The 12,335-nt window shown below is 55.0% G+C and overlaps 1 protein-coding gene across 1 annotated transcript in view; it reads right to left on the bottom strand.

The window, feature by feature from the left end:
- The window catches only part of TRIM66 (tripartite motif containing 66), a 61,623-nt gene that overhangs the window by 32,137 nt on the left and 17,151 nt on the right, over nucleotides 1-12,335 (bottom strand). The window contains 5 exon segments of the mRNA XM_066582434.1: nucleotides 623-886; nucleotides 1,959-2,126; nucleotides 9,190-10,031; nucleotides 10,288-10,405; nucleotides 11,855-12,001. Of these exon segments, the coding sequence (XP_066438531.1) occupies nucleotides 623-886; nucleotides 1,959-2,126; nucleotides 9,190-10,031; nucleotides 10,288-10,405; nucleotides 11,855-12,001 (1,539 nt within the window).

The raw sequence follows: 12,335 nt of genomic DNA, 5'->3' as shown, positions 1-12,335 counted from the left end.
AGCCCTATCTGCAGAAAAGCAAACAAACAAATACATCACCCAAGAAGCGCTGTCCGGTTCTGTGGCGTCTTCTGCCCGGTCCCCGGCAGTTGTCTTCAGGCATCCCCTCCTGGTCAGATTTGAAAATCCCCGCCTCCAGGAAGCGCTACTTCTGATTGGATGATCTGCGGCGATCAAGTAACCAATCAGAGGCTATGCTTCCTGGGGGTGGGGATTTTCAAATCTCTGACCAGGAGGGAATGCCTGAAGACCAGTGTCGGGGGCTCTAAGTCTAAAGTGATGTATGCCACTAAGGGGTTAAAATACATTAATATCAGCCGAGTTCTGCACCAAATATATTTACTTGAGACATTAAAAATCTACAAAAACACATTTTCAGGTGGGATTTTCCAGTCTGTTGGCTGTCGGGGTTAATGAGTGTTGGGTGGAAACCTTCAGACAACGGTGGTTACAATAATAAGTTGTTACATTCGCTGCAGTTATATCATTAACGCCCTGAAGCCCCGGAGGAGGCAGCTGAGACCCCTGCGGAGTACGCGGCCCCCGAGCGAGGAGAAGCTGCGCCGTCTCAGGGCTCCGCATTGTTTATGACCCAGTCCTCCCAGGGATCAGTAAATCATACCTTACATATTGCATTTCCCAGGAGAGCGCCCCCTGTTGCTAGGTGATCGTTGGATTCCAAGTGCATCTCCTCAGCGACAGCTGCATCTACAGCGCCGTAAGCAGTGATCCTGTCCGTCTCGCCTTCTGTGCCGTAACACCTGTCCGGGGGCTGCGCGAAGAACTGGCAGGGCGCGCCTTGCATTTGGGGGTCCACAGAACGAGAGAGTCGGGGGGAGGATAGTTCAAGATCTGGAGAATTGGAGAAGCTTTCTGAAGCCGAACGCTGCAGAAGACACAAAAAAATAGGAGAGCTGCGGTCAGACGTGGAGATAATTAGCAGGATACGCGGTTCACACAGAAGAACGGGTGCGCCAAATGGGATAAATCGCTCGAGCAGTAGAGAACCACAACAGGCGGCACCGGACAAGTCCTACCTGTACAAGGACCCCAGACATGCTGAGACGTTACAGACCCGCGTATCACCGGGCCCCCTGATGGCACCATAACTTACTTTGCAGATGTAACAAGTTCCCTTTAAGAAACCAAGTTCAGTGCCGGCCCGGCGGCGACAATTACCGCAGCAGGAACGCACGCTACATGGTTAATATCAGAATAAAATGCACACAATTGTCTATACCGTACTTGTGATATGGACATGGCTTCTTCATGCAGATATTTAGATCAAAACATGTGGGCCCATCCGCAAAACTAATTGGATAGGTCCCTAAGGGCTGACGCCCACAAACGGATTTCTGCTGCGTTTCCCACGGTGGAATAACGCAGCTATTAGGTTCTATTGAACAGGCATGATTTGCTGCGGATTTCCGCCGCGGAAAAAAATGGCGGCATGTTCTAATTCACCATGTTTTTCCGCCGCGGCAGGTCTCCATTAATATAGTATTAATAGAGACCTCTGGATTTCTGTGGTGGAATTATGGGATCGCTCGCGGGCACGCTACTCCCGCAGCGGAAATCCGCGGATGTATCCCGCTCCGTCCGTGGGCATGAGCCCTTACTCTAAGAGAAACGCCTCTGGTCCTGGGGCTGAATTTTGTCCTAACACCAGGGGGTCACTTTAAGTCCTCTGCACAGCTTTGGTCGATAGTAATACTGGTGCAGCGCGCCAGCGGTGTGCCAGCAACTGCCCAACACTGTAGTGTGCGCCCCACAACAGGGCGCCGTAGCCCTGCTGATGGATCTACCAAAACCTGACAATGCTATACTCAGGGGGGCTTCATCAACATGGCGTCCAACCCCAGGCGCCACGTTCTATAGCATTACTCCAGAAGACGAGCCGTAACCGGCCCCGCTGTCTGCTCCCATCATTGACCCTGCGGGTTCCCTGTAGCACGCACCTTCCTCGTTGGATTTGCAGACAGTTGGTTCCTCCGGCAGGCGTCGTTCTCCACCGCCGCGATAATCTCATCGGCTATAGACTGCGATTGTGGATTTCCAGGAGAATGAGCAATTACTGGAGATAAGTCAACGGTGTGAGCGCCGGGGGAGATGGGCTCCTCGCAGACCTAGAAGAGCAGCAGACCTAGTAGTCAGAGACAGCAGTAACAGTGTGCCCACCATGTGCCCCCGGAACCATGTCATACCACACACACGCCAATACATGCCGCACCGCCCTGCCCAGCGGTCTCTACAGGATACAGTCTGCAATTCACAAACCGATTTACAGAAACAATTGTGCCGAGTCCTTCCCAAAGACTTCCCTAATAATGTCCTGTAGTCTTACTGGGGGCCGCAGATGGACGACGTTAGTAGACTAAGAATGCAACACCTCAGGAGACCTATATACACACCCCTGTCTACTGAATGACCCCTTTATTAAACCCCCGGCCCTTTTATTACAGCCCCCCGGCCCTCTAACGATCAGCGCTCCCCCGTATGGTAATTCTCCCCGTGACCCCGGAGTGCGGCATAAAATCACGTGACAAGTTTTCCGCGGATCTGTTTCAGTGTGAATCCACATTAGAGGGAAGACCCAGCGATCGGAGCGACTTCCAGCGAGGCCGGTCATCGGTGCTAGACTAGCCGGGAGTCTCACGGCCAACTACGGCGGGTTTATCGTGTAACAGTATGGAGAGTATACAGAGAATGGCGCGATTGAGGAGAACATCCATCGAAAAGGGATCCTGTGGAAACAACTCCTCACTGAAAGGGGTCGGAGGAGGATGTCAGGAATCGTTCTGACCAACAGGCTGCACAGTCAGCTGAATACAACGCTGGGGCTCCAACTAACGTGTCCGAACGCACAACTCGACGTTCCTCCGCACGGATGGTATAACAGCGGGCGACCAGTTCCAGCGCCATTGTGTCTAAGAGAAACAGAAAGACTCCAGCGGGCAAAAGAGCGCAAAACTTGTATCACTGAGCCGCCGAGAGACCTCTCCTGGTCAGATGGAGACAGATCTCTGTTGCTGATGGGGGGTCAGAATTTGGCAGCATGAATCGCTGACCCTGTCAGCCGGTCAGAACATGTCAGCACCGCCATCTAATCTGCAGCAACTACAAGAAGCTTCCTGTCCGCGGGGGCCAATATTCCTGCAGAACCATTTTATCACTGAGTGGAATCTACACCGCAATGAATCCCTGTGGATCTGAAGGGCAAAGTAGTACAACGCCATCAGATGGGGGCTGACAAAAGGGCATGCGACTGACCGGCGGCACCCGTCCCCTACACCCTATATATGATAGCCCTCTACTGACCGGCGGCACCCGTCACCTACACCCTATATATGATAGCCCTCTACTGACCGGCGGCACCCGTCCCCTACACCCTATATATGATAGCCCTCTACTGACCGGCGGCACCCGTCCCCTACACCCTATATATGATAGCCCTCTACTGACCGGCGGCACCCGTCCCCTACACCCTATATATGATAGCCCTCTACTGACCGGCGGCACCTGTCCCCTACACCCTATATATGATAGCCCTCTACTGACCGGCGTCCCCCGTCCCCTACACCCTATATATGATAGCCCTCTGCTGACCGGCGGCACCCGTCCCCTACACCCTATATATGATAGCCCTCTACTGACCGGCGGCACCCATAACCTACACCCTATATATGATAGCCCTCTACTGACCGGCGGCACCCGTCCCCTACACCCTATATATGATAGCCCTCTACTGACCGGCGGCACCCGTCACCTACACCCTATATATGATAGCCCTCTACTGACCGGCGGCACCCGTCCCCTACACCCTATATATGATAGCCCTCTGCTGACCGGCGGCACCCGTCCCCTACACCCTATATATGATAGCCCTCTGCTGACAGGCGGCACCCGTCCCCTACACCCTATATATGATAGCCCTCTGCTGACCAGCGGCACCCGTCACCTACACCCTATATATGATAGCCCTCTACTGACCGGCAGCACCCGTCCCCTACACCCTATATATGATAGCCCTCTACTGACCGGCAGCACCCGTCCCCTACACCCTATATATGATAGCCCTCTACTGACCGGCGGCACCCGTCACCTACACCCTATATATGATAGCCCTCTACTGATCGGCGGCACCCGTCCCCTACACCCTATATATGATAGCCCTCTACTGACCGGCGGCACCCGTCCCCTACACCCTATATATGATAGCCCTCTACTGACCGGCAGCACCCGTCCCCTACACCCTATATATGATAGCCCTCTGCTGACCGGCGGCACCCGTCCCCTACACCCTATATATGATAGCCCTCTGCTGACCGGCGGCACCCGTCCCCTACACCCTATATATGATAGCCCTCTACTGACCGGCGGCACCCGTCACCTACACCCTATATATGATAGCCCTCTACTGACCGGCAGCACCCGTCCCCTACACCCTATTTATGATAGCCCTCTACTGACCGGCAGCACCCGTCCCCTACACCCTATATATGATAGCCCTCTACTGACCGGCGGCACCCGTCACCTACACCCTATATATGATAGCCCTCTACTGACCGGCGGCACCCGTCACCTACACCCTATATATGATAGCCCTCTGCTGACCGGCGGCACCCGTCACCTACACCCTATATATGATAGCCCTCTGCTGACCGGCGGCACCCATCCCCTACACCCTATATATGATAGCCCTCTACTGACCGGCGGCACCCGTCACCTACACCCTATATATGATAGCCCTCTACTGACCGGCGGCACCTGTCCCCTACACCCTATATATGATAGCCCTCTACTGACCGGCGGCACCCGTCCCCTACACCCTATATATGATAGCCCTCTACTGACCGGCGGCACCCGTCCCCTACACCCTATTTATGATAGCCCTCTACTGACCGGCGGCACCCGTCCCCTACACCCGATATATGATAGCCCTCTACTGACCGGCGGCACCCGTCCCCTACACCCTATATATGATAGCCCTCTGCTGACCGGCGGCACCCGTCCCCTACACCCGATATATGATAGCCCTCTACTGACCGGCGGCACCTGTCCCCTACACCCTATATATGATAGCCCTCTACTGACCGGCGGCACCCGTCCCCTACACCCTATATATGATAGCCCTCTGCTGACCGGCGGCACCCGTCCCCTACACCCTATATATGATAGCCCTCTACTGACCGGCGGCACCCGTCCCCTACACCCTATATATGATAGCCCTCTACTGACCGGCGGCACCCGTCCCCTACACCCTATATATGATAGCCCTCTACTGACCGGCGGCACCCGTCACCTACACCCTATATATGATAGCCCTCTGCTGACCGGCGGCACCCGTCACCTACACCCTATATATGATAGCCCTCTGCTGACCGGCGGCACCCGTCCCCTACACCCTATATATGATAGCCCTCTACTGACCGGCGGCACCCGTCCCCTACACCCTATATATGATAGCCCTCTACTGACCGGCGGCACCCGTCACCTACACCCTATATATGATAGCCCTCTACTGACCGGCGGCACCCGTCCCCTACACCCTATATATGATAGCCCTCTACTGACCGGCGGCACCCGTCCCCTACACCCTATATATGATAGCCCTCTACTGACCGGCGGCACCCGTCACCTACACCCTATATATGATAGCCCTCTACTGACCGGCGGCACCCATCACCTACACCCTATATATGATAGCCCTCTAATGACCGGCAGCACCCATCACCTACACCCTATATATGATAGCCCTCTACTGACCGGCGGCACCCGTCCCCTACACCCTATATATGATAGCCCTCTACTGACCGGCGGCACCCGTCCCCTACACCATATATATGATAGCCCTCTACTGACCGGCGGCACCCGTCACCTACACCCTATATATGATAGCCCTCTACTGACCGGCGGCACCCGTCACCTACACCCTATATATGATAGCCCTCTACTGACCGGCGGCACCCGTCCCCTACACCCTATATATGATAGCCCTCTGCTGACCGGCGGCACCCGTCCCCTACACCCTATATATGATAGCCCTCTGCTGACCGGCGGCACCCGTCACCTACACCCTATATATGATAGCCCTCTACTGACCGGCGGCACCCATCCCCTACACCCTATATATGATAGCCCTCTACTGACCGGCGGCACCCGTCCCCTACACCCTATATATGATAGCCCTCTGCTGACAGGCGGCACCCGTCCCCTACACCCTATATATGATAGCCCTCTGCTGACCGGCGGCACCCGTCCCCTACACCCTATATATGATAGCCCTCTGCTGACCGGCGGCACCCGTCACCTACACCCTATATATGATAGCCCTCTACTGACCGGCGGCACCCATCCCCTACACCCTATATATGATAGCCCTCTACTGACCGGCGGCACCCGTCCCCTACACCCTATATATGATAGCCCTCTGCTGACAGGCGGCACCCGTCCCCTACACCCTATATATGATAGCCCTCTGCTGACCGGCGGCACCCGTCCCCTACACCCTATATATGATAGCCCTCTGCTGACCGGCGGCACCCGTCCCCTACACCCTATATATGATAGCCCTCTGCTGACCGGCGGCACCCGTCCCCTACACCCTATATATGATAGCCCTCTACTGACTGGCGGCACCCGTCCCCTACACCCTATATATGATAGCCCTCTACTGACTGGCGGCACCCGTCCCCTACACCCTATATATCATGGAGCGGTACTCATCCTGTCCACACCCATCCTCTACACCCTATATATTATGGCGCGCTACTGACCAGCGGCACCCATCCACTACAACCTATATATGACAGCGCTCTACTGACTGGCAGCACCCATCCCCTACACCTTATATGTGGCGGCACCCTTCGCCTACACCCTATATATCACGAAGCACTACTCATCTTGTCCGCACCCGCCCCATACACATTATATCACATTATATATGACAGCATGCTACTGACAGGCGGCACCCATCCCCTACACCTTATATATCACGGCATGCTACTCATCCTGTCCCACCCGCCCCCTATACCATATATATGATAGTACGCTACTGACAGGCGGTAGCCATCATCTACACCCTATATATCATGGCGGGCTACTGACCAGTGGCACCCATCCCCTACACCCTATATATCACGGCGCGCTACTAACTGGCGGCACCCATCCCCTACACCCTATTTATCACGGCGCGCTACTGACCGGCAGCAACCATCCCCAACAACCTATATATTACATGGCGTGCTACTCATCCTGACCGCACCCGCCCCCTATAGCATATATATGATAGTACGCTACTGACAGGCGGCACCCATCACCTACATTCTATATATCACGGCGCGCTACTCATCCTGTCCGCACCCGACCCCTACACCTTATATATGATTGCACGCTACTGACCGGCGGCACTTGTCCCCCACACCCTATATATCATGGTGCGCTTCTGCCTGGCAGCACCCATCCCCTACACCCTATACATGACGGCACGCTAGTGACCGGTGGCACCAGTCCCCTACACCCCATATATCACATTGCGCTATTGACCGGCAGCACCCATCCCCTACACCCAATATATCACGGCACGCTACTAACTGGTGGCACCCATCCCCTACACCCTATACATGACGGCACGCTAGTGACCGGTGGCACCAGTCCCCTACACCCCATATATCACATTGCGCTATTGACCGGCAGCACCCATCCCCTATACCCAATATATCATGGCGCGCTACTGATCGGTGGCACCCATCCCTTACAGTCTATATATCACAGTGCGCTACTGGTCGGCAGCACCCACCCCCTACACCCTATATATGACGGCGCGCTACTGACCGGCGGCACCCCCCCCCCCCCTATAAATGATGGCATACTACTCATGCTGTCCGCACCCACCCCCTACACCTTATATATGACGGCATGCTACTGACCGGCGGCACCCGTCCCATGCACCCTATGTATGATGGCATACTACTCATCCTGTCCGCACCCGCCCCCCACACCCTATATATGATGGCATACTACTCATCCTGTCCGCACCCGCCCCCTACACCTTATATATGACCGCATGCTACTAACTGGCAGCAACCATCCCATACACCCTATATATGACGGCAGACTACTGACCGGCGGCACCCGTCCCATGCACCCTATATATGATGGCATACTACTCATCCTGTCCGCACCCGCCCCCTACACCTTATATATGACCGCATGCTACTAACTGGCAGCAACCATCCCATACACCCTATATATGACGGCAGACTACTGACCGGCGGCACCCGTCCCATGCACCCTATATATGATGGCATACTACTCATGCTGTCCGCACCCACCCCCTACACCCTATATATCACGAAGCGCTACTAATCCTGTCCGCACCCGCCCCCTACATCCTATATATGACAGCATGCTACTCATCATGTCTGCACCTGCCCCCTACACCCTATGTATAACGGCACATTACTCATTCTGTCCGTATCCGCCCCCTATACCCTATATATCCTGGCGCGTCACTCATCCCCTACACCCTATATATGATGGCATGCTACTGACTGGCAGCACCTGCTCCATACACCCTACATATCATGGCATGCTACTCATCCTGTCCACACCAGCCCCCTACACCCTATATATGATGGCACAATACTCATCCTGTCCGCACCCGCCCCCTACACCTGATAAATGACAGTGCGCTACTGACCGGCGGCACTCGCCCCCTACACCCTATATATGATGGCATACTACTCATCCTGACCGCACCTGCTCCCTACACCTTATATATAACGGCACACTACTCATCCTGTCCACACCCCACACCCTATATATGATGGCATACTACTCATCCTGTCCGCACCCGCCCCCCACACCCTATATATGATGGCATACTACTCATCCTGTCCGCACCCATCCCCTACATCCTATATATGACGGCACGTTACTGACCGGTGGCACCCGCCCCCCACACCCTATATATGATGGCATACTACTCATGCTGTCCGCACCCGCCCCCCACACCCTATATATGATGGCATACTACTCATCCTGTCCGCACCCATCCCCTACACCCTATATATAATGGCACGTTACTGACCGACGGCACCCGCCCCCTACACCCTATATATGATGGCATACTACTCATCCTGTCCGCACCCGTCCCCTACACCCTATATATAATGGCACGTTACTGACCGGCGGCACCTCCTCCTGGTTCTGCAGCGGCAGCGGTGCAGGTTGCCGCACGATGTAGTTGATCTGCCCCACGATGGTCTGCTGCACGTGCTGCGGCTGTTTGCTCTGGCTGAGCGGCACGGTTGATGGCTGACTCTGGAGGAGAAGCTCGAGTCCTTTCTGCATCTGCTCCAGCTCAAACTGCTGGTTGATGAGGTCCAGGCTGTGGTGCATGACCTGCTCGTGAGTGGTGTCCGCCGGGCACACCGTCGTCTGGCTCTGATGTCTCTGCTGCAGGGGGCCCAGCTGCATCTGTACCGCGGGGGCCGGTAAGGGCGTTGTGGTACTCAGCGGGAGGGCTGTGTGCCCCTGGCCGAAGTCCTGCGATGTCACGGAACATATAGGGGCTACGTTCTGCACCGTGGGTTGGATGGCGGCTCTCGGCTGCTGATTCTCCGACCAGTAAGAGGAGTTCTCGGGCTCCGAGTGCGGCTGGTGAGGCAACCAGGGCTGAATGATCTTCAGAGGGCGAGACGGGCACTTCTGCTCCTTACTGGCGCTGTACTGTATGGGCTGCACCACCTGCTGCTTTATGGTGGTGGAGTGGGTGAAGTTCATGTGGCTCACGGTGCTGCTGGCAGGTTGGGTCTTCGTGATGGATGGCAGCGTATGGCAGTGTGCGCAGCAGACCGGTGTGGGGCACTGGACGGTGGGGGCATAGCTCTGCGGGGTACTGAGGGTTGCCAGGTGGGGAGTGGGAGCAGGGTGATGGGCCTGGTAATAGGACGACTGTACGTCTTCTATAGGTCCGTAAGTAGGGACGTCCGTAGGAGGTAAGTGGACGGCGTCGGTCAGTATACAACCTACGGAGAAGCACAGAGACAAATGAGTCAACGTGGAAATAAAATTCATGACTCGAATGGAGGGAGAACTATAAAACCTGGGCAAATGAAAAGGGATGGACGGTCCACAGCAGCCAATCAGAGCCCGTCTTATCTGCCGAGGGGTCCGGAGAACGAGAGCTGGAATCTGATGGCTTGCCACCAATCACGGCCCCTTGTGTCCTTCGCTCTAGTTCTTACAAGTCTCCCCCAATATTTGCCGGCGCTCTTCTATTACCCAGGTTGGAGATTTGCTTGGTCCAAAACGAAGGCTCCCAGCTAAACTTCATCTTCAGGGGACGCCCAAAGTCACTTCCACAGCTCGTCTCCAGGAGGCGCTGCATTTGGAATACGATCTGTAAGGGAATGGAGGTTTAGAGGGGTTTACAAGTGACCCCAGAATATCCGCCCCTACACTCCATATATGACGGTAACATACTGATAGGTGGGGGTCTCCTGCTGATATTGACAGCTGGGGTCCCGGGTCCAACACCTCACTACAGGGTTACGGCACCCCCTCAGTGGGGAGGCTGAATGGAGCGCTGGTCGCAGTAACGCTCCATTCACTGCGCCCGTGGAGATATCCGAACGACAAGCGCTCTGCTATTTCCGTCAGCCCCATTGAAAAGAATGTAGCTCCAACCTCACATGTCCCATGACCCTGCCAGCGCGTCACGCACTGTACTGCACACGCACGCCGGCACGGGATGCAGGACATCGGGCAGCGGATCCGGAGGTGAGTATGGGGTCTCTGGGGGGCCGTGACGGCCTCTGCTGCCGAATTCCACTTGTGGAGCCAGTTACGGCCGTGTGTGAGTGCTTAAGAGCGGGAAAAAGTCTTCCACTGGTGTCCCATCTTGGCTTCCACCCAACACAGGGGCACATGGGGCACCTTCAGCCCTCAAGTGTTGAAGATGGAAGAAGGGAGGTTTCCTTCATTCTTAAAATGAAAGTCTGCGGCAGCGATCTCGGGCTCAGTGCCCATTTCTGCCGCGGATTGTGGTGCAAATCCAAAGCAGCTTTGGCTGCGTGAACAAGGGGGGCATTTACTACAGAACATCAAAAATACAGCCCAAACATGGCGCCTGTAAATGCTCCACGGCGCTCAAACTCATCCCAGAATTCTAGGTTTTTCTAATAGGCATCAGGTAACGCAGCCGCTAGAAGTCGCTCGTCCTCACAGCGTGTTACAATGTGTAAGTGTATCACAGTGGATTGTCACACTAGATACATTGTAACAAACGTATGATGCCAGAATGGGATCTCCAGGAACATTCCAATTCACTGACAGCAAGCAGAAATGTTGAAAAGGGGCAACGCAGCGCGGAACCACAAAGTCTATCGGAAAGCTGCAGAACATTTCGTGACACAATGACTTCTGGGAAGGCTCTGAGATCGCAGCCGCTGGCGCAGTCACGTTTTATGTTCTCCCCCAGTAGCTGGCTTTCGCTCATCCTGATCTGTCTGCTTCATGCTGTAACGCTGTGTCAGAGACGGGTACGGACGCAGCAGTCAGAGGGCGCAGCGGGAAGGGGTTGTTACGTAATATTGCTGCTTTATGCCAGTCAGCGCCGCGACCAGTTGGGTGACAAATAATGACGACTATTTGTAGAAGACCATGACTGATGGCCACTGACTGAAGCGGCGTCCATGCTGCCACCTAGAAGGCACCACCAGCTGGCCAATCAGCACAGAGCTATCCCAGCAGTCGGAGCGCCATCTACAGGCTCCACCTGTAGACTCTACATATCCAATGGTGCCATTTACCCTTCGTGTGCCAGTAATAAGCGACGTCCTGCACTTACCAGCTCCTTGCTGAACAGGAAGGGGACGCTGTTCTTGCTGTACATGGCCCAGTTCACAAAGTTCTGCACGTGTTCCAGCTGGCGGTTCAGGAGGAGGACGGACTGCAGCTGCTGCTCGAACTTCTGCTGCTTCTCACTCGTCATTTTCTGATGTGGATACAAGAAGGAGTAGCTGTAGAGACCCCCGGACTTCAGGTGCTATGTGTGTGGGGGAGGGGCGGTGACAACACTCCGTTCTTACGCAGAGCATGGTTGTCACTTTACTAAGACCCCATCCACATCCTGGAGTCAAACAACAGAAATACCATAACCGGCAAGCGGATCCTACTGACTCTAACGGGCGCCATGTAACAGCTTCAGTCTGGGGTATGCGGGTCCCCCTCTCCTTGGAGGAGATCGGCATGGAGGATCCTTGTACGTCGTATGTACATTCTCACCACGATGGAACGTGCGCTGATTGGCAAAGGCTGTCGATCGTCCT

This window comes from Eleutherodactylus coqui, chromosome 11, assembly GCF_035609145.1.
Source record: "Eleutherodactylus coqui strain aEleCoq1 chromosome 11, aEleCoq1.hap1, whole genome shotgun sequence".
In the NCBI taxonomy this organism is placed as follows: Eukaryota; Metazoa; Chordata; class Amphibia; order Anura; family Eleutherodactylidae; genus Eleutherodactylus; species Eleutherodactylus coqui.
Note: the sequence above shows the minus strand (reverse complement) of the source record. Positions and strands in the feature narration are given on the sequence as shown.